We start from the raw sequence: 23,575 nt of genomic DNA, 5'->3' as shown, positions 1-23,575 counted from the left end.
TCTCACAGAATTTTTAAATAAAGCTTGATTTTTTTTTAAAAAAAGTTTTTTTTTGGTGCACTGGAAGGATATATGGGGGCTTTACTCTGCTCTAATGGATCCTTGAGCTGTAAGCATTACTTTATTGTTAGTTATGGAGAAAACTGGTGCATTTTGCTGCAGTAATTCTAGTTGCATGTATTTATTTGCACATATGGTGTTGGTGAGATTCTATGAAATTGTAGAATTGAGTAATAGATGTGATTAAAGAATATATAGCTATTGGGGATGTCCTTTTTCACCTTCATAAACTTAATGAACAAGTTTGTAAATGATGCAGAATGCTAATTAAAATTTTAATTTGGCAATCATCTCAGTTTGATTAGAAGCAGATGCTGATTATCTGCAGAAATCTAAATGGACCCTTAGAAGGTCTTCCTTATTGCTTAAAATTGACTTGTGGAAGTAAACTGCACCACAAAATGTGCAGTTACTTAGGCCACTTTAGAGCACTGGGGCACTAGGATTCTTACTAAATGACTTTGTGTAATTCATCATTTGAGTTAAATAGGAACTTTACAGTCTACTGTAAGGCTGAATCCTTCTGCCCTAGATACTATATATGCTCTTTCTGGATGAAGTACATCTCTAACTGCTTCAAAAAAGTTACGTGCTTTGAAATAAAAGTTGCAGAAAAGGCTGCGGTAAAGATACAATGAATAAAAACAGTCTTCCTCTTAATCTAGCTGGAAGCAGCTAGACAACATTTGGAATACAGCCTGAATCCTGAGGCAGATATTTTGCTGTAACTCTGGATTTCTAAAGTAAAATTGAAATGGCAGCTGTGCCAAAAGTATAGTGGAAAATAGGATCTTGTACACCAGGCTCTTGAGCTTAAGGTAGAAGAAGTAGAAAGGGGAACCATGCTACTTATGTGATTATGTGCTCTAGCACTCAGTAGTTGAGCAGATCATACTTGATTGCCATTTATCTAAAGGCTTGGAAAAGGTGAAAAAAATACCAAATCCTAACCTAATCCTTACAGATTTTTAGTTCTTAGCAGTTGGTAATTTTGGATTCTTGGAAGAAACTTAGTATAGACTAGCAGAAAGGTGTCATCAAGTGTCTTCTCTTTTTTCTATAAATATTTTAGAGATTCTTTTGGGGAATGAGAAAAGACAAAATTAGGAAATCAGTACTGTATTTTTTTAAAAATGATACCCATCTGTTGTACAAGAAGAAATTTTTTTTTGAATAATCAAAGTATTAAGTTCTTTTGTAGTGGTTGAAGTTCATAATGTTTGAAAAATGAATTTATTTTTTACATAGCAGTGAATGCAGTAGCTTTGGAGATGTTTACATTGTTCCTTAATCCAGCAGCATAAAAGCTGATAGGATGGTTTGTGCAGGATGTAATTACTCTGCAAGTAGAATTTACTGGCTGCTGTTTGGGATAGGCTTCAGAAAATGGTCTGCCAACTTTGAAACACTCTTCCTGGCTAATCTTGTGATTGAACCTGGAGAAACATTTGTTAACAAGTTGCTTTAAAATTGCATCTAATGTTACTATCTGGATTTTTCAATGAAAGAAAACTTGTTTTTATCAGAAGAGTCTTCTGTTAGCTCTACAGTCATGTGTGAGTCTAGCTTGTATGTGGTAGTGTTTCTAGGTAATTCTGTAGTAATTGTTTTGTTCAGCTTTCCTTTAAATAAATATTGGGAAATGTTTGTCAGGGTTGTAGGAGACTGAACCTGTGTCACTGAGTTTCTCTGTCATTGTGGTAACCATGAATGAGCTGCATAGTGAGGCAGATCATAAAATGTTCTTTCTGTACCCACTCTTGACTCTAAAAAAAAGCCCAAACAATGTTTCAATTGATGGATAAGAATAGATAATTCCAAGTACTGCCCTTTATATTTTTAGGTATGCCAGCAAGCTGAACTTTAGCTAAGATATAAAGTTGTAGTATTTTGGAAGATAAAATTTTCTTCTTAATTTGTGATTGGCCAAAATGAAATTGAAAATCATCAGGTTTGTGCATGACAGATTTACAAGCCTCTGGAATGTTTTCTTTAAGGCTCTTCATTCTTTTAATTAGTGGGAGAGCAGGGAATGGTGTCCTTTGCTAATCATGCAGTTCATTAACTGGCTGATTACACTTCATATTCTCAAATTTAATGGTATCTAGGTTAATAATTTGATATTCTAGTGCTAACTTAGTTTGTAGTGTAATGTGTGGCAATGGAGAAGATTGATTAGGAAATTTTTATTTTTTCTGCTTCATGCCTAGAGTTGCAATTCAGCAAAGTACAGATTGACAACACTTGTTTTTGGGAAGGGTGTTGTTCCACTTGAGTATCAGGTGCTTTGTAACTAAAAGCAAATTTTAGGAACTTCACTTTCTAAGGACACTGGTGGCATGTGCACATAAATACCTGAACCTGAGTCTTGGAAAAGGAAAGGACTTTGTGCATGGAGTTCTTGTTCCTTACTGGGAGACTTAGTAAAACTAAGTGTTGCACATATATAGCAGTGTAATGTGTGCATGCATCTTTATCTGTTCATTAAAACAGAGCACTGATATCAAATTTATTTTGAAGTTTTTGGACTACCTCACTGACTGTTTGTTTAACCAAGCTCTGCATATTAAATTATTCATATTTTAATCTAAATTTATGTGTCTTTGTGTTTCCAGGACAGTTCTGTGATTAAAAGTCAATGAATAAACTGCATGTAGAAAGCAAGAAAACTAGAAATAATGGAACTTGTCTTAGTGCTTCTTTTCCTTCCTCTCTTTTTCTATCTTTATTTTTCCAAAGTCTCAGGAATTTGCAATGAATTGTTGAATTGTTCCAAGCTATGATACCTGACCCATGTCACTGAAAAGGGAAGATCCTTTTCCTGGTGTTCTTTGCTTGTGCAGAGCAAAGTCTGACACAATGATAAGCAGCTTACTAAACTGGCTACAAATGAACAAGGCAAAACTAGTGAATTCTTTTCTGTGAGGTGAGTTTAATCAGTTCCATGTGGAAGGTCAGATGAGTGAGACCCTCAGAAGGACTCTATTTTTTTTTTTTAATTTTTTGAGCAGCAGTGTTTTATCTGGTGAAGATCACCAAGTTCTGTCAGAAGTTAAGCAGCTTGTTTATCTTTCTAATCTTGATTAGAATCCTAAAAGCTGTATTTAATTATATCTAATTTTTTAATGATTACTGGAATGTGCATTTGCAGGTGCTATTTTAGGATGAAATTATTAAATATACAAACTGTAGTACTCTTACTTAAATAATTAAAACCCCCAAAAGCAACAGTAAAGAAGAAGCTTTTCTGGCTTCTGTGAACCAAGAAAAATTGGGGTACATGTTTCATGATGCTCTGGATGCAGCAATTCAGGCAGGGCCTAACTGAAAGCTTGAGTCTGATTTTAGACTATGGGTAGTGTATTTCTTTGCACCGTGCCTTCAGTCAATCTGATGTGAAAATGGTGAAATCATTAATGCAAATGGAAGGTTATTTTTCATGTTTCAGTCTTTAGGGGAAGCCAGTCTTATTTTTGAATGCATTCTGGAGTGATTTTCCAGCTTTAGGTAGGGGCTAGTTTTATCCTTGTTTCTTCTTCCTCTTTCTCTCTATTAGCTGAAAACATGAAGGCAGTGTGAATTTGTTGAAAAGGCAAGGAGCAAGGTGGTTGTGGGGCTGCTGAATGTTTGCCTAACCTATAAGATACTTGAGCCTTTAAGAAATAAATTATTTAACAGCTTTATGTGTATCATTTATGTATATAATAAATAGTACTTTGCAACAATATTTGCGTTAGTTTAAAAAACAAAATTTCGGCTAAAGCTGTGTTTTTGGTCACACTGTCCACAGTCTTATCTAAATCTTTAGTCATGGCCAATTAACCTCTTTTCTGTGAGGGTTCACCAGGATCACTTTTACCCCAACAATGTTAAATTATTTGCTAGTGACATGCAAGAAAATCTAAAATGATTGTCACTGTAGATTGTCACTACATCTATACAAAACTTATATGGTCAAATTACTGATAAAGAAGGATGTAGACAGCTTGTGAAGTTTGCAATAAATCCCCCTTGAAATAAAATGTAATACTGGAAAATAGCGGTTTTGTTGATGAACTTAAGCTGACTTTTTTTGGAAGAACAAATAAAGAAGGAATCCTTGCCTTTCCCTCTTCTTGTTCTCCCCTCAATATTGCTGGCCTGTCTGTAAAACAGTTTCTGGACTCCTTTAATAGCTCTCTGGAAGAAAACTCTGCTTTGTCCTTGGCTTTGTTTGTTTGATAGAGTTATTTTTAGTAAGATATCCTAGAGGAAATAGTGGAATTGTAACCACCATTGCTATACAATGTGTTATACTGTTTTTATTTGGTCAGTGTATTCACAGTCAGTGAGGGTTTGGAATGACATGGTGGACAGGCTCTCCTAAGGGATTTCTAATAAGAATGCATAAAATTGTTACATTTAAAAATGGAAGCCACTTTTTGGAATTAAAATGAAAACTTAGGTTTCTGGTAGGTGAAAGACAGGCTTCAGGCTGATGCAGTGGCTTAGATTTATACTTACTTAGACAAGAAATAGATCATCTGGAAGGAATAATGGAGTTTTGGTACCACTGTGTGAAATTTGTATATAGTTTCAATGTGTTATGAAAAGCAGGAATTTTTCAAAGTCTGACAAGAATAAGATTGTTAATGAGAGTATTTTGTAGAAAGTATTTTCTCATTTAATTTACAGAAACACATTTAATTGTTTTGATACAGCTACTTCATTAAAGAAGAATGCTTTCTTTACAGGCTGCTGAGCTTTACATTTTTACATGCAGAAATATAATGCTGTTGTGTATTTCCTTTCTCTTCAGCTACATTCTTCTGCCTTGCTGCAATCTTTGCTATTTTTTAAAGCTGGTTTTCCTGGGAGAGTACTGCAGATTGCATCAAGATGCAGACAGGGTAACCATAAGCCTTCTCAACGTTGCTGCCTTGGCTATTTCATATGCATATATCAAATCACTGTTTTTCTCTAAGCTACTTGTCCAAGTTTGAAATTAAATGGTCCTTTCTATGACTTCCAAGAGAAGTGGGGTTTCTTTTTTGTTTTCTTGGGTTTTTGAACTGAGAAGGAAAAAAGTTCTGTTGAAATGCCCATTTAACCATATTATCAGTGTTGGTCAACAAATTTTTCTGCTCCGTTCAGAGAATAAAACTGCTTAAGCACATCCCCTCCCATGGAGAGGAAAGACTTTGGGTGACTTTATCTTGCATTTGAAGTCTCCATATCTATTGCATGTGATGGCCTGGGCTTGGTTCCTGACTAGTCTCTAAAAAGTGCCTTGACTGCAGCCTTGGATCAGCTCGCTGTAGGTGTTGGGGCACACATCCAGCTCATGGAGAGCAGTGTCACACAGCGCGTTATGCTTTGGTGACACTTCTGTCTGTCTACCTTTTGAGAAGGTATTCTGCCTTCCTTCACATTTAAAATGCTTGCAGTCAGGGACTACTCCCATTGTACTTCATCAAAAGCATGTTATGCAAATGTGTGTGGATTTGGGTGCTACAATATAAGAAAGATTTCAGGTTATTAGGGTGTGTCTGAAGGAGGGCCATGAGGATGGTGAAAGGTCTGGAGGTGAAACCGTATGAGCAGTGGCTGAGGTCACTTGGTCTGTTCCTCCACAGCCTGGAGGAGACTGAGGGGAGACCTCATTGGGGTCTGCAACTTCCTCCTGAGGGGAAGAGGAGGGGCAGACACTGATCTCTCTGTGGTGACCAGTGACAGGACCCAAGGGAAGGGCCTGAAGCTGTTTGGGAGGTTTAGTTGGATATCACAAAAAGGTTTCTCACCCAGAGGGTGGTTGGGCACTGGGACAGCTCCCCAGGGCAGTGGTCACAGCACCAGCCTGACAGAGTTCAGGAAGGGTGTGGACAATGCTCTCAGGTACATGGGGTGACTCTTGGGGTGTCCTGTGCAGGGCCAGGAAGTGAACTTCATGATCATGATGGGTCCCTTCCAACTCAGCATATTCTGTGATTCTATGATGTGTATTTATGTATATGCACTATTTAAGTATTTTTATTAGGAAAGGTAACATTGTGATTTTCAAGTACTTCAAGTTGTTAAATTAGAGCATTGCTGCTTTACTCACTTGTTTCAAGAACTGCAAAAGCACTAACACTTTAAGGACAATACAGATACCATTGTTCTCACTCCTTAGAAAAAGGAAAGCCAAATTCCTGAATATAGGATTAGATATAGTTTTGTTAAATCTGTATTTAAAAATAAGCTGAAACTGTTCTTTCTGTTAAAATCTCATGAAGCCCTTACTAACTCCCATTTATTCATTGTGCTTTGTTTAATGCACATCCAGAGACGAGCAAAGATTGTCACAAGTTTTATTTTAGAGAAGTTGACTTCTAAAAAGTGTATTTTACAGTTCTTGTTAATGCCTAAAATTTTTGTAGTTTAAAATCTGCCCTTCTATTTGGAGGTAAGGTAGCTTAACATTATTGACCACTAATATTTTGCTGGTTTCTGTTTAATTAATTATTAGTGATCACTTACTGAATATGTAGCTCTTTTTCTCTTTTCAACTAAACTGATAATATTGCAAGTTAAGTAATATTTTAGATAATGCTAATAAAATAAAGAAGCCTTTTTCCTAAAGTATTTTAACAGTTTTAAAACAAATTCTTAATTTTAGATTGGTGAAGACCTGAAAAATCAATTGGCTAATGAGCTGAGTGCATCAACTCCTGGCTTCACTCTGTCTAAAGTAAAAGAACAAACGTTCTATAAGGTAAGTAAAAAATTGCTGAGTCCCACAGATCTGCATTCATTTTCTCTCAGTTAAATGCAAAGTTACTAATTTTAAGTTTACCTAATAGCCACAGTAAATCTAAAAGTATCTAAAAGACTAATAAGAGTTCCTCTACTTCATGTGAGTATAAGGGTGGAGGGAGGGACTGGGAAAATGAAGGAAGTTTCAAACTACTAATAATGTCTTCTGTCCTCTTCTGTCATCCCTTACTTTTGCCACAAAAATGATCTTAAGTTTTAATGATCCCAGACAAATGACTTAATTTACCTGGCTGTCAGATTGTTCAGGATGAAGACATTGTCAAATATCTGTTGCTGAAATTAGGTTTGGTCTGATTGTATTAGTCAGAAATTCGTTTTGCAAGAGAGCAATGGGAGAGGAAAAAATTTGTAATGTGGCCCACTGTTTCGTTGGAGTGAGGCTGGTTGGGTTCCAGATGGGCTTGCAAAACCTTTTGTACATAGCTTAGGTGAATCAAATATTTCCAGATGTTAGAAACAGAAATCCATTTTCAAATATCAAATCAGTAAGTGATGCAAAGCTACATAGTTGGATCAATACTTGTAGACACAAACTTTGAAGTACCTTATTTTGCCTAGTTGCATGACTTTCTGTAAGCAAGCAATATTTTCCCACCAAAATAATGATTAGCTATTCCTAAGTTAAGACCTAATTTCACAGACTTTTGAGTTTTGCCTGGAGACAATGTTAAAAGAAAGAAAATGACTTAAAGCTTTACTGGCCCATCTTGAATCTTAGGGCTGTAGACATTGTTACTGTGTTATTTTGCTATGCCACAATGTGGGTTTTTCTTCTTCTCAGGTTGGACTTGCCGATGCTGTGGATTTATTTAGAGCCAGAAGAGTATTTATTAAAGATGGCTTTGCCTTTGTGCCATTTAAGGAGATTGATGTGATTGTTTTGAATAACTATAGAACAAAATTGTCTAAAGCACTGGCGGTAAGTCAGATGAAGTCTGATTTTCACAATTCTTGTGGTATTATTTGGTGACACTCCTGGACAATAGCCTTTTTGGGTTTAAAATGTATATGCTTCCATCTGGAGAATACCAGAAACCTTACTACAAGTACTGGTAGCACTAAAAAACATTTGTTGTGAGCTGTGTCATTAGTTTCAATTGGTATTTAGCATATAATGTGCATTCTAAAGAAATTTGTGCTAGAGGATTTTAGCAATTGTTTTGCACAGAGATAGTAACATGCCCTTTCATTCAGCATGTTACCTTTATGCACACAACTGTTTTTTTTCTGCTAGTATCTATATTTTCTCCCAAAACATTTTCCAACAGCTTTTTGTTGGAACAAGTGAAATAGTTGTGGATTTTTACTCTATGTTCTGTTGGCTCACTTGGTTGCAGCATGGTCAATAATAATGCCAAGGTCATGAGTTCAGTCGCTGTACAGGTCACGCACCTAAGAGTTGGGCTTTGAGGTCCTTGTTGGGTCCCTTTTTACACTGAATTTTCTATGAACTCAAATGAGGATAAGCCAGAATATGTCAGGCAGAGGCAGAGTTTTTGTTGCGTGAACATTTGAGTTATCATATCTAGTTAAGACGTCTGTGGTAAACACTGTATGTGAATGTCCTTCTGTTAGTAATTTAGTGATCAGTTCAGGAATTTCTTGTTCTACAGTATCTCTGAGACTCTTCACAGGGTTTAAAAGGGGGTGATCATGTCTAATACACAAAATTTTAGTAATAGAAAATGCAGCATTGAATAACATGAAGACAGATTGGATTGCTTTTCAAAAATGTTTTCAAAGCCTTGTATTGTTACGTTACATTAATGCCAAGGTTGACCACAAACATTTAGTAAACAAACAGTGGGAAACAAAAATGTATTCCTTTATCAAATCAGAAAATTAGCATACTGCAGTCTTATAAATTTTGATTATAACTGGACTTTGTCGAATTATTTGATGTAGAGTGAAAATTGTGATACTCCTATATGAACATTTTCATTAGAACTCTTTAACAGAACTGCAACTAGAGATGCCTGTATTTGAGTTGATGCATAATGTTTTTGCTGAAAGCTGATAACACTTGTGTGGGATTTAAAAAGAAGGAATGTATTCCACAGAAATGTAGCTAAATATGCACATTATCTGTATCTATTCAAAATACTTTTGAGAAGCTTTGTGAATGTCTGAAATTTGTGTGTTGTGTGAATAGCTGAGAAGTCTGAAAAACAGTAAGAACTGCAATGAGTAGGTCCTGACTTACTTTGAGGAGAAATCTGAGAACATGCACACTATCTTATATTTTATTCATTTCACCCAGATTGCTTCCTTAAAGGCAATAACTGCATTATAGGAAAGAAGTACTTCTTTATGTGATACTTAGTAGTCATGGTTTAGAAATTTGAACACTCATGACCTAGGAAAACGATCTTCTACAGAATTGCTGTATTAGAAGTTATTGTGGTGCTTCACATTGGTCTTGGTTCACATTAGTCTTTTAATATATATGCTTTGTTTATTAAAGTTCACCATGTTTTCTAGGTAAGGGATAAAAGATAGTGATTTCTGTCCTATTCCATAGCTCCAAATTGAACTTGAGGGGTTTTGATTACTAATTTAGAAACTGTATTTACTAAACTGTTTCAGCTAATTTTAGCCAGGAAAGTGCATGGCTGAGAGATACTAGGGATATTATTGAGTCTTTGGAAATGAAGGCTGAAGTTCCAGCATGTTTTACTGAGGTCAGTCTAATGTTAACTCTGTTACCCCAGAGGCTTAATTGAAGTGTGATACTTGGTAGCTGGATACTTAGTGTAGTTTTCACTGGAACAAAGCTATAAGAATTAATTATATTTCAGTGAAACTGTAAGAACAAACTCCTAAAGAAAGGATTGTGTATATATAAATCCAGAGAATAATCTTAACAATTTTCCTCAGCCATATCTCTACTGAAGAGGCAGAAGTTATGACACAGTAGCACAATTCAAGTATTGTTTGTGAAAAGTAATTGTTGAAATACTATTTGATCTAGGCCCAAGTTCTGCCTAGATTAAATAGTACTAAAAAGTACAGCTGGTTTAGCTGTGCTTTTTAGGACATGGGTGCTTTTTGGTGTCCACTGCAAAAGAGCAATCAGCCAAAAGAAATGTGTTTCATTTCATGCACTCTGGTGATAGAGGTCTTCATGACTTTGCACAGAAGTTGTGCATCATGGCCAGACTTAATTAAGAAGTAATAAAGCCTTGCATATCATCACCTGTTTTGTTGTTTAATTTGTCTCTTAATGAATATACCTGATAACATTGCCACTTTGGTAAGCATTACTTGTTTGTTCTTTTGGGAGTTGTTTAAGTGGTTTTGCAGCATCTAGGTGTTCACACTTTGTTCTCAGCATTTTCTCTTGGACAATCCTTGTATTTGAATTTGAGAATTTAAGACTGTAATGGTGTGATAATCTGAATTAGGCATATGCTATTTCTAAAGAAGGGGTTTGTAAAATTAGGTTAAAAAATTGTATCTTTTGTTAGATATTTTGATGTCACTGGCTTAAAAATTGCCTGGATGCCCGGGTCCCAGCTGTGGTGGTGAATGGAGCCACATCCAATTGGTGTCTGGTCACTAGTGGTGTTCCCTGGGGCTCAGTTATTGGGCCCAGTGCTGTTTAACATCTTTACTGATGATCTAGATGAGGGACTCAAGTATACTCTCAGTAAATTCATGAATGGCATCAAGTTGAATTGCAGTGTGATCTGCTGGAATGTAGGAAGGCTCTGCAGATCTGGATCTGGGCAGGCTGGATAGATGGGTGGAGATGAGTGGTATGAGGTTCAACAAAGCCGAGTGCTGGATCCTACACTTGGCTCACAACACCCCCAGGCAGTGCCACAGGCTGGGGACAGAGTGGCTGGAAAGCTGCCCTGCAGAAAAGCCCTGAAGGTGCTGCTTTACAGCCAGCTGAACATGATCCAGTGTGTGTGCCCAGGTGGCCATGAAGGCCTTGGGCATCCTGGTTTGTATCAGCAATAGTGTGGGCAGCAGGCCCAGGGCAGTGACTGTCCCCCTGTACGCAGCACTGCAGAGGGCACACCTCGAGTCCTGTGCCCAGTTCTGGGCCCCTCAATTCAAGAAAAGACATTGAGGTGTGTCCAGAGAAGGGCAGCAGAGCTGGTGAAGAGTCTGCAGCACAAGTCCCATGAGGACTGGCTGAAGGAGCTGGGATTGTTTAACCTGTAGAAATGGAAGCTCAGGGGAAACCTTATTGTTCTCTACAACTGCCTGAAAGGGGTTGTAGCAAGGTTGCCCTCTGCTTCCAGGTGATTTGTGACAGGACAAGACATAGCCTCAAGCTGCACCAGGGGAGGTTCAGGTTGGATAGCAGGAATTTCTTCACTGAAGGGGTGATTAGATATTGGAGTGGGCTATCCAGCGAGGTTGTGGAGTCACTGTCCCTGGAGGTGTTTGAGGAAAGACTGAACATGGCACTTGGTGCCATGGTCTGTTTGATAAGGTGGTGTTTGGTGATAGGTTAGACTTGATCATCTCACAGGTCTTTCAGTGGGTAATTGATTCTGTGATTCTGTGACTTGGGGCAATACTTCTGGTTTTGACAGTCTGCTGTATACTTCTAATGGACAAAATACCCTGGTTACAGATATTGGGGAGATGGTTTTTCAAGCATGTGGTTTCTTACAGCTCTCATTAGTGGCACAATTTTTCAATGTTAAAGCACTATAGTTTTCCAGTATGGGTTGTTTGTGCACTATTATTGATTATTGGTACTTGATCCATGTTTTGCTTCATGGAACTGATTTGCTGCTACTCTAAGTAGTCACATGCACAGGTTTTTGGAAGGAGTTATGCCTATGCAAGAATGATACTAGGATGCACTGCTCTGTCTTTTCCAAGGTGTTCTGCAATTGTACACCTTATGGGAATGTGCTTGTGCTAAAGATGCTCTTCTTAGGTCTCCAAATGATTGAATAATTTGGGTGCTTGCCTAGCCTTGTTACATTGCTGACTACATTGCAGATGTATGTCACCATCCTGCATACTAGAGTGATTCTAGTTGGGAGGAATAGAATGAGAGTGAATTGATGTGTTGACACTGAGCTTTGAAAGACCAGTAAATAATTCATGGCACTGACTTTAAAAAAAAGTTTTATGTTGACACTGGCAGAAATTCAGTTCAGTCAGTTACACTTTAATCACTTACTAGTCAAGCCCATGAAGCATTCAGATGTTCTCTTTCATCATTTAGAAACAAGTTTGACATCCCAACTGTGGCTCTTTCTTGAGGCTTTATAATAAGAGGAGTTGATATTAGTCAAGCCTTCTTGGCAGTTCCAAGTACAATGAAGATGTTAATTTTATGTGCGAAATCAATACTGCAAAGGCCTTCTTTATGTATTCTCTGACCCATTTGATAGTAAATAATTTCCTTGTGCCATTAATGATGATTAAACTGTAGAAACATTTTCTGTAACATGTGAGCTTAATGTTTGCTCAACGATTGTTTTAAATGGAACACAATTTAAATTCATAGAAGTTTGCTTAATGTTTTATTCATGAGGGTTTCACTGCGTTTACACTAACATGCAGAATTATGCATCTCATATTTGAGGAAAGTAGTTTTAAATTTTGATTTAAAAAAAAATCAGAAGATTCAGCTTAGTGTCATGGCTCAGACACTAATCACAAAGCTATATCAGAGTTGTATTGGACTCAGTATTGCATAAAAGAGGATTGCTCCAGAGAAATCTGAAGTGAGACAAAAGAGGGAGAGGATGGAAGAAGCAGCTGACACACGGACACAGGATGGGAGGAGGAACCCACACAGAAGCAGGTGGAGAGTCCTGAAGGAACCACAGCCTGTGGAGAGCCCATGCTTTTAAGCATTTTTGTTTTCCTGAAGGACTGCATCCCATGGGAGAAAGCCGTGCCAGAGCAGGGGGGATCCTGAGCAGGCAGGAGCTGTGGACAGGAGCTGTTCTGGACCTGTCACAGCTGCCCCTGCTGCACTGGGGGAGGTGTGGGACCTGGGGTGAAGGGGCACAGTGCAGCTGAGGAGAGAGGGAAGCAAAGGCCTTGTCTTGTTTGTCTCTGCTCCTCACTACCTGGGTCTAATTGACAGTAAATTGCATTTTTTTCCCTCACATTGAGTGTTTTGCTTGCAGTTGGAATTGTTTATCAATCTCTCTGTCTTTATCTGTGTGGGAATTTGGCCCTTAGGTTGGGGTGAGTTATCTGTGGCTGTTCTAGTATTTTGTCATGAGGCTTGTAGTTCTGCTGAGGTTGGATACTGGAGGGAAGGAGGCTCAGCACTCTGGTTCCAGTTCACACAGCCATGTTTGCTTCTGTGTTTCCTGGGCTCTTTCTCTGGAACAGCTCCCTGATAAATTCAAGATGTGAGGATCCTAGATACTGAAAAACCCAACTCTGACTGGGATGCCTCCCAGTAGTGTTTGAATCAAATTGATCGAATCTTTGTTGTTTTACCTTAATTCAGAAAATGCTTTGTCCTAAAGTGTTAGTGGTCTTTGAAAAACATGTTTTAAAGCTGTAAGCTGATGCTTGAGAATGTGTAAATATTCCTGCTGTGTGAGTGCTTTTATGGTGTGTTGAAGAGTTTATTTTACAAAGACGTGTAATTATCTGTGCTAGAATAAGTGAGCCATAGATTTATCATACTTGTTTTTAAATACTGCCTCTTTTTTTGCCTAGCAATTGCAGTAATACTTGCTAGTCTCTAAATTACTGCAAAAAAGTTGCTTTTGTGAAAACTCTTTGTCAGAACATCATATAACATCTTACTGTTTGCAAATTAAAATGTAACCTAGAAATAGCACTAATTGGTGCCATAAGAAATTGATTCCAATATTAATACATACAATCTTGATTGAGCGTTTTTCTTCTTAATTTAATACCAGCACTTTTTTACTTGGAATTACTATCTTTTGTAATCTGAAAAAATGTCTACAAATAAAATTGCTGGGTTTTGAGGACTTGCTGCAAAAGGAAGACCTCACTGGTATTTTCTAATTTTGTACATTTTTTCCTGATTCTGTTCCTGATTTGGCATGTAATCTTTTAAACAGTAGAGATGGGAATCAAATAAGTTGCATTACTAATATTTGTAATGATTTGTCTCTTAAAATGAAATATTAGTCATTTTAATATTCTATTTTGGTTGACTTATGCTATAGTTACAAAAACCTCCTAATTCAGAGAAGTATCAGTATACATAGAACCATCTGTGAAACATTTTCTTCCTGAAACACCTATATTTTTAAGCAGTGGAGCAGAAGGCTTTATGTGGTGGCATTAATGTTGAGAAAGTATGATTGATGATGGTCTTGTCACTTGAAATTCATTTCAGGTGTTGTGTTCCCACTGTTAACTTAAAGTAATTCACTGTAACATAAATGGATGATTTTTATAATATGGACATACAAGGTTAGTAAGGTAATAACTTAGGCAGTGTAAGGTAAAACGTGATTACAGTGACTTTGTCCTCTGAATCTTTCAGGTAAAGTTTGCAGTGAGAATTTTGCAGAGAAGCAGCTGGCCTTGGTTTCTGAGTATTACAAGGTCATTGTCTAAGGCACAGGTCAGCTGAATAAAATGGTGATATTTGGAGTGGGATAAGTGATCTTCAGGGATATTATTTAGAGAGTGAGTGTGTGTCAAGAGAAGACTGAAGCTTGTATGTCGACTCGTTACTGGACTTTCCTATGTGGCTTTTTTTTGGGCTGTTGTCCCATTGCTATTTTTTGAAATACATCCTTCAATGTTTTATCTCCTCTACTAATTGAAGTACATGTGTTCCTTCTAGAGACCACATAGATTGCTAGCATAAAGTAATTATAAATAATGTTAGGAGGCTAAATTAAATTTGACTGTATTCAGTATTTTTTCTCTCTGTTTCTTCTCTTGTCTTCTTACATGTGATAACTGTAGCAGTATCTGTCTGGAGTTAATTTCATCCCCTGTGCTCTGGCTTAGCAAGTTTATGGAGCAGGCAAAAAGAAGTGGGTTGAATCACTAAAAATTGTGATGACTACCTCTCCAATTATGTATTTTTTTTTTCACACATTTTGCAATAGAATATGGAGAAAGGCTGCTCTCCTTAGTCAAGTGTTACGGTGTCCTAAGCCAAGGAATGTACATCGCATGTGCGACGTTAAAATGTTCGTTGCCATTCCTACTAATGATAAAGATTGGCTGACCTTTGGGGAAGGGCTAAATTTTAAATCATTTTTTCAGTCAGAAGGAAAAATTGGAAATGACTGTCAGTAGATCAAAATCAGACTTGAAATAAATTGAGCACCTGGTAATCATCTCAGGTCTTGGCAGATTAACTTAGAGAATCTTTTTAGAGGTTAGAGCACTCCTTAAAGCAGAGAGTGTCAGAGCAAAGTATGCACAAGTTTTATCTCAGCAATGCCTTTGCCAAGATGTGTTTAAAAGAAATTCTACTGTAAACTAATTTTAAAAAGCCCCACTAATTTTATTGATTACACAATTCAAGTGTTTTGAACTCTTTTAAGAAAAAAGTAGCAATATGCTTTTTGAACTCACTGAATATTTATTTTCAGACATTAAATATAGATGAAGTGAACATTTTTAGAAATGCTTGTCACTGTCAGTGTTACTGCAGCTAATTTCTGGGGGGCTTCATTGTATGACTTCCCATTTTACTGCAGTTTCCCAAAGGATATTTTAGCTGTTAATGAATTGCTTCTTCAGTTAATTGCTAATTTGCATACCTGTGCTATAGAGGAAGTGGACTTTTTTATACTTCTTATAAATGAAGATTATTTTTCAGAATAACTTTTTCCTAATAGTAGGAAAGTAGGGAATGTTTCAGAGGCTGTATATTTGAACAGAATTTTTACAACAGAAAATATTCCTGAAACATGATTTAATTAGGCTTCAAATATGAGCTAGAGTAGTTAAACTTGGCTCTAGTAGCATTGGAATCCTGCCCCCCTCCCTTTCCAGCTGTGGCTTCATTTTTCACTCTGGCTTGCAAAGAAGCAGGCCCCTGCCTGGATAATGACTTGTCTCCAGGAAAGCATCAGGTGCCTCTGCACTGCCTGTGCTCTGCTGCCAGGCTCCTACTGGATCATCACTTTCTTCTAGTGGCCATTGACTCACCTGCCTCAGGAGTCTGCTGCTGTATCCCTGGATGTTTGGACTGCAAGGATGTTTTAAAGTAGGGTAATCATTGATTTGGGGCTTCTTTTGATTGGATTTCCCTTTGGATTATTCCATAGATCCTACATGAGTTATGTACATTTGGCAGTGTCAACAAACATAAATGTTTTCTATTATCTCATTGGTCTGATGCTATCTGTCTGAGGGAGGAGACAGCAAAGTACTATAATATAGATATTTTGTTGTAAAAATGGATTTTGGAAAGTGATGATGTATTTAAAAGTCTCCAGTTCTATGTGAAAATTTGTAAAATCTTGCATGTGCTCTATAGATTTTTGCAGGGACACTGAATTACCTGTCCAGTGTCTGAGTTGTAGGAATGCAGAAAATAAGGTGAAGTATCAGGGAAAAACAGACTGATGAAGATACTCAGTTCCAATTTACATGTAGCTTGTGAGAGATCTTTTTGGCTGTAATTTTTTTCTGTATTTATGTAAACAAATTCCTTTTCATGTAAATACTAGTATTTCTCTGTTTGGAAGGATTGATGTTTAATTTAAATAATCTGTATTCATGAACAAATATCAGAAAGCAAAGGTCTTTTTATTACCATCTGTTGCAAGTTAAGCAAAATGACTTGGTTTATTAATGACTGCAGCCTTTGTTATGTATGTACACATAAAAAAAAAAGGATTAAATTTGGATGTACTGCTTAGAGCTTTAAGTAACAGAAAAACCCCAATGCATTATGCCTGTTTTTTTTGTAGCTATGATGGCAAAGTGAGGTGAAGGTTGTTCTGTTACCAGATTTCTTAATCCCAAACATTATTTATGTTTCTTTTTACTCCATCCTTTTGATTTATAGACAGTAAAAATCAAATTTAAAAATGTGGAAATCCCAACACACTGCCCCCCACCTTCTCTCTTTAAAACTGAAGTGTGAATCAGGAGAATCTTCTTTGGGGATGGTGGAAATGTAGAATTACTTTTTTTCAAAGTGAGAAGAATGCCACCCGTTGTCAGAGTAAATGAATAAAACTATTAATCACTTCTTGCTCGAGATGACAGGCTTTTAAAGTAATTTTTGGAGGAGTTGAGTCTCCCAGGCAGTATTGTAGAATGCTAGGCATGTGACACCCCTTGTTGACAGAAAGCAAATACTTGTTTTTAAATGAAAGTTGATGATAGCTCATATTGCATGAGCAAGTAAATAAAAGAAATGTAATAGGAAAAAATAAAAGCCATGAATTAATTTAGCATATATTTAAATTGAAAATCAGTCTCTTATTTGTCACAAACAATACATTTTGCTGTGTTAGACACTTTAATGTGTGATTTCAAAGGCAAATTACACTATTTCCTTTGAAACGTGATTGTAAACTTCACTGAAATTCTTTCTCTAGATTGTTGCTACTGAACAAAATGTCTTGAGGTGAATCTGCTTTTAAATTTGGTATGATCTCTGATGTTACTGTCTAAGAAACAAAAGGATTTGGAGAGCAGGCATCTTGATGCCCATAGTTACCCTTTGTTTCTTCCCTGTCAGTGCTTTCATCACTCCTAGTACAACTAGCCAGTTTTAAACTAACCAGTTTGAAATAGCAAATCCAGTTGGACTTTTGATCTTTAATTATTTCAGGAGGAATGAAGAGGTGAGTGTAGTGGTTCATCTGATGATGTGCTTTTGCCAAAAATTAGGCTGGGGAATAATCCCTGGTTTTCATCATTAGTGCCCTTTCTAGTGGAAAACTGTTAGATACTTCTATTAATCTATGTATTTTTTTTTATGTTATAGGATAATTGCTGTTAGAGCCTGCCATAAGAACAGAGATGATTGAACTAATAATTAGAGAGGCAATAATAAAAAATTCTTCAAGCTACATGTTTTTCAAACCACAACCATGTTTAGGTCTGTGGCTTTGGGAATTTATAGTGGCTCCCAGACAATGGGTAATTCTTATGAAATGAAGTCCACAACTTGGTACTCGGCTCTTAAGAGAGTTGGATTTTTCAGGCATGGATGTGGGATACTTGAATTCAGTTAGTGCAAGGGAGAATACATCATACAAGGTGTGAGCATAAAGCTGTGCTCTGCTGCTGAGGGATTCAGCAGCAGGTGTGGAGGATGAAAGCTCCTGTCCTGCTTGGTGCAGGGTGCTGTGCCAGCACTGCTGCAAATCTGTGCAGAAGCTGTGTGAGGGTCCTTGTGAGCACTTCCTTCAGGTGGACAACCTTTCCCCAGGCATGAATGCTATTACAAGCAGGAGAAAGCTATGAGGTATTTGAAAAAAAAGAAATACATTTTATTTTCTTTCATAACATCCTTTGCCTTTGTGACAGTGTCTAGAAGCCATAGAGAATGTCTCAGGGAATGAAGCGGCTCTTGGTTTTGTATGTGTTGGTTTTGTTTTTTTTTTTTTTAATTATTTTTAAGATGTGGCTCACCACAGAAACATAATATTTTGTATAGCAAATGGTAACATACTCTTATCTGACAAGTGATTACTCTGAGCTCAGGATTAGTTCTTCAACTCTTTTCCCTATGTGTTTTTTTTCTGAATGTTGGGTAGCACTGTTGAAATCTAAGTCAGTGTCACCAAGATTTTCCCTGGTCACTGATGTGTGTTCCTTCAGCCTCTTAAATAGCATAGCAAAAGCAACCATAGTGGGCTTATGTGATGCTGTTGCTTAAACTTTTAGTACAAGTGTTGCAGTGTGGATTGAATGTAGTTCACATCTAAGCAAACAGGAGTTTCAGTGTATGCCAGCAAAGCCCCCTGGCAGCAGAGGAGGTCAACAGTACCTTGGGCTGTATTGACAGAAGTGTAGCAGGTAGGTAGAGAGAACTGATTCTCCCTTTACTTTACACTTAATAGACCACATTTAGAATACTATGTCTAGTTTGGGGGCTTGCAGTACAAGATGTTGATAAACTGGGGCAAGTTCTGTAAAATGCTACCCTCTGTGTTTTCTAGCTGTCTTCACTGCCAAAGTTGAACCTACTGCTTACCAGATTTTCAGCTCTTTTCTGAAGAGCTGTTCTCCAGTGAGTTGGCCATCATCCTGTGTAGGGGATTTCTCAGTGGTGCTTGGTGAATTTCAATCACAATTAGTCACCTGAATTTCTCCTGCAGCCAAGGAATATGGTTAGCACAACACAAGCCCAGGCAACACATGCAGTGCAGAACAGTCCAGGCTTGGCTTACTCAGGTTTACTGTAAATAGAATCCTTAGCTGCTTGCATTTTACAGTGAGCAGTGAGCTGGTTAGCATCACTCCAGCCTTCCAACAGCTTTTCAGCCATCTAATTTAACCTGGCCTACAAAGTTGCAGCTTAAATACAGGAATCCATTATCAAAAGTCTTGTCAAAGCCAAGGCAAATGAGATCTGCTGTTCTTACTCACAGATGTACTTGTTTTTGTGACAGAAGGCAAACATGTTGGTTAAAAATAAATTCATTGTGAGTGCATTTCAAGAATTCTAAGCTCTGTGACTTTCCCAGAGTCTAGAGTGAGTTTGCCTGGCCTGTTGTTCCCCACTCATCCTTACTGCTCCATCAGAAGATGGATGGAGGACTTGCCTTTAAGTCATTGGGAGCCTCTCCTGATGAGAGTAGCCTTCCAGCAAAGGTGGAGAGCGGGTTCATAGCTTCAGCTCTCAGTACCCTCAGGTACATCCTGCCAGGTTTCACAGACTTGGCATTAGAGGACATTTCTTGGTAGATCTCTTACTGAATCCTTTTTGACTGCTTGGTAGTTCTTTGCTTCCTTAAATAATGTTTGTAAGGCATAAACGTCTGGAAATTTATCAGTAAAGATAAGTGGAAAATGTGAAGGTTAGAATTGCTCTCAAACTGGCATTTGTCTCTTATTTGTGGTGTTACTCTTAGAAGCTAAAATACTTAAGATCTAATTGATTTTTGTTTACTTTTGGAATTTGGAAAGTCAATATGCAATACTCCTTTTTTTGTTTACTATGTCCTGTCACTTAGCAAACATAATTAAACTATGCACTTTAAATATTACATGGAAATGCTATAGCAATTAAATGTCAGTGACTGCATAATTGGACTCAAAAGTTTCCTGTATTTGCAGGATTCAGAAGGCAGAGCATGGGAATTTCAAAATACTTTTTTAATAATTCTGTCAGTTTTCAAGTTAGATTGTTTTGCCTTCTGAAGTCTTTATTCAGCTTGTGAATATACTGTTTTCTGCGTTGGGCTGGGATTTAAGGAAACTTTCAGAAAAGCAAGCTCAGGCAAAATACTAAAAATCAAATTCTTTGCATGAATTTTTTCTCTAGGCTGCTGCAAGTCCACAACTTATGTCATGTGTTCCAATTGGACATTTTACTCACCGAGTGTGGAGTTTGGAGTGGCTTTCTCGGTTTGGTGTTTTGTGAGCTGACTCTCTGTATTAGGCACGGTGGCAGGTTTAGTTCTGGTCAGCACACGGGTGATGCGGTGAGGTCTGGGAGCCTCTGCCTCGGAACCTGCCCGGGCATTTCCCCCGCGGGAGGCTCCGCCTTTCCCCCGCGGGAGGCTCCGCCTTTTCCCCGCGGGAGGCTCCGCCTTTCCCCCGCGGGAGGCTCCGCCTTTTCCCCGCGGGAGGCTCCGCCTTTTCCCCGCGGGAGGCTCCGCCTTTTCCCCGCGGGAGGCTCCGCCTTTTCCCCGCGGGAGGCTCCGCCTTTTCCCCGCGGGAGGCTCCGCCTTTTCCCCGCGGGAGGCTCCGCCTTTTCCCCGCGGGAGGCTCCGCCTTTTCCCCGCGGGAGGCTCCGCCTTTTCCCCCGCGGGAGGCTCCGCCTTTCCCCCGCGGGAGGCTCCGCCTTTCCCCCGCGGGAGGCTCCGCCTTTTCCCCCACGGGAGGCTCCGCCTTTCCCCCGCGGGAGGCTCCGCCTTTCCCCCGCGGGAGGCTCCGCCTTTCCCCCGCGGGAGGCTCCGCCTTTTCCCCCACGGGAGGCTCCGCCTTTTCCCCGCGGGAGGCTCCGCCTTTTCCCCGCAGAACGCAGGAGCGCCGCGGGGCTCGGCTCGGCTGCGGCTGCAGTTGCCGGGCGCGGCCGGCAGAGGGCGCGCTGGGGCGGCGCTCCCCGGGCCTCGGCGCATTCGTCATCTGTAGCTCCATCTCTTTCATCTGGGGCATTCAAAGTCTGCAGTGTCCTAGGTAATATTTCGTTTTGTCCATGATGTTAGGACTATACAGGTTAATCTTGCAGTCATCGGACTTCATTTCATAAGACTTAGCATCAACTAAACCAAATACCTGACCATAAATGAGCAATTATATTTTTCTTGTTGATTATTGTTGAGACTGCTTACCATTGATTTCTATGGTCAATTCCTTATTCTTATTTTCTTTCCCTTGCTCTTATTTTCTTTTGTTTTAGTTAATTTTCTTCCTGATGTCACAGTTTTTTTACTAAATGGACATATGTTCCTTTTTTAATAATCTATGTTAAAAGCTTTTTGTCATCTTTAAATAATGAATGGTTCTTTCTCTCTGAATATTTTTTTACCAGCTAGTGTTGATTCCTGAAAAATAATGCTATCATTTACCAAAAAAAAAAATCAGAAAACTGTTACTACTTAACTGGCTACTCATTTGTTTCAAAAACTGCTTCTGTTTGCCTGTCTTTTCAGCTTTCTTAGGTCATTGCTTGACCATTTTCCCTCAAGTCCTCTCTAACCTGAAATACTGCAGATGTATAATCATCAGAGGACAGCTGGCGGTAAAAGTCATCCTCTGTTCAGAGCATTGTTTTTCACCTCAATGTGGTGGTTATATTCATCACACCTAACCTTAATAGGACTAGTATTCTTGTTTAAGATCTCTGTGTTTGATCTTTTCTTGCAAATATTGTGCATTGGATCTCCACAAATACCATTTTACCAGCTGGATATTTAGAGCATTGTCCTGTATTCAATATTGTAAGAAGAGCACAGCCTATTCCTGGTACTCTGGAGCCACAGTGGCACAGGGGTTCAGTCACAGATTTTTGTTCTTGTCAGCTATGAAATTGTGTGTCAGGTTCCTTGTAGAAAAGACATATTCCAGGTTTTAGTTAATATCTTAAGGTTATGTCTAAAACTTTTCAAGGAGAGGATGTAGCATCTTACAGTCTTATTTCTCCCAGACTTGTATTCTTGTTGAATTCTCTTCATTGTCAAATCTAGCTTATGTTGAGTTGTGTGTTCCCTGCCTGGCAACAAATCCAATTTTTCAGCAAGCTTAAAAAAACCAAAGCACAATTTTACTATAGGCTGCAATAAAAGTAAATAAGCAAACAACGTTACTTACTCTTTATAGAGCCACAGCCTTAAAAAATGGTTATGCTAGGTGGTAACTGTGCAGCTTACTGCAGAGGTAACAGAATTAGTGTCATGTGGCTCTATTACCTTTCACAGCATATCTGTGTTATGCCAAGATATGACTGAGAAGTAGATGAAAGTAACAACAGAGTACCATGCTAACATGATGATTTTATCCTTAGGACTTGTGATGGTATCTCTAGTAAAAGCTCTGTGTGTTTAGCACATGTGGAGGCATGTACATTCTGAAAATCATTCTATAATACAGCTTTTCTGCATGTGAACTTTAATATAGCACAAACATGGTTCAGATTTGCTTCTACTTCAGCTCACGTCTACCTGATTTAAACGGCAATAGAAATTTAGGTTGTCTCACACATCAGGAACAAGCTGAAACCCTGTTACTGTCTATGTTCTAGCTGGTAAACCAATGAAGAAATAGAGGCTTGAGTAAAAAAATGTATCAGTTTGGAATGCTTCTGCAGTTGTCTGCTCTTGCAGCAAGATAAAGCAATAAAATAGCTTGGAGAAATATTTGACACATTTTCTGACATGATTTGTCTGTAAGCAGTGATTCCTATATAGCTCAGTTTTGCTGTTTTCCTCCTGTAACAACATTTCCTCCTGCAGTTTGCAATGGTCTTTCTCAAAATAATAAAACTAATAAGAGGTATAGTACTTCCTGAGTAGTAGAGATCTGACTTTATAAATCCTAACTCTGTTAGTGATACCTTCACAATAAAAGTTCTTTTCTGTGTTTTCCTGGACTTGCCATTTTAAGCCTTGTTTGTGAAGTTTCAGTCAGAATAGCAGTGCTGTATACACTTGTGTACTGTGTTGAATTTAAAATATAGTTTAATCTACTCTTATGATCTGGTTATGCAGCATTAAATTTATCAGCCCCATAAGTGTTTAAAAACAGGCATCTGTTTAAAAAAGCACAGATAGCTGAAAACACTTTGAGCACTTGTAAAGATTTTTTCATAGTTCTTGCTGACCACGGACCCATGAAACTGCAGGTCTGTAAGGAAGAACAGTGTCAGGTATACTTACTTACTTGCTTTTCTTTTTAAAGAGATTTTATTTATCTGCAAGATGAAGAAAAAGATCTTTGGTATATGAAGTGATTCTAAACCAACCTTATAACTACACTGTATGAGTTAAAACAGGTATTCTAAGTTTCTCAACCTAGTCCTAGTAAATTATATTTTTCTTACAAAAAAGTTAATTGCTATTTGTTGGTGTATCTTGCAGTGCACTTAAATGCTTGTAATGACTAACTAACAGTTTTTAATATATATGTGTATATGTATATTCAC

General features: G+C 38.1%; 1 protein-coding gene across 1 annotated transcript in view; it reads left to right on the top strand.

The window, feature by feature from the left end:
• PRIM2 (DNA primase subunit 2) overlaps positions 1-23,575 on the top strand; it is an 88,775-nt gene that overhangs the window by 15,405 nt on the left and 49,795 nt on the right. The window contains exons 5-6 of the mRNA XM_036380402.1: positions 6,698-6,793; positions 7,637-7,774. Of these exons, the coding sequence (XP_036236295.1) occupies positions 6,698-6,793; positions 7,637-7,774 (234 nt within the window). The remainder of the gene's footprint in view (positions 1-6,697; positions 6,794-7,636; positions 7,775-23,575) is intronic.

Source organism: Molothrus ater, chromosome 3, assembly GCF_012460135.2.
Source record: "Molothrus ater isolate BHLD 08-10-18 breed brown headed cowbird chromosome 3, BPBGC_Mater_1.1, whole genome shotgun sequence".
Taxonomy (NCBI): Eukaryota; Metazoa; Chordata; class Aves; order Passeriformes; family Icteridae; genus Molothrus; species Molothrus ater.
This window is presented reverse-complemented; position numbering and strand designations above follow the sequence as displayed.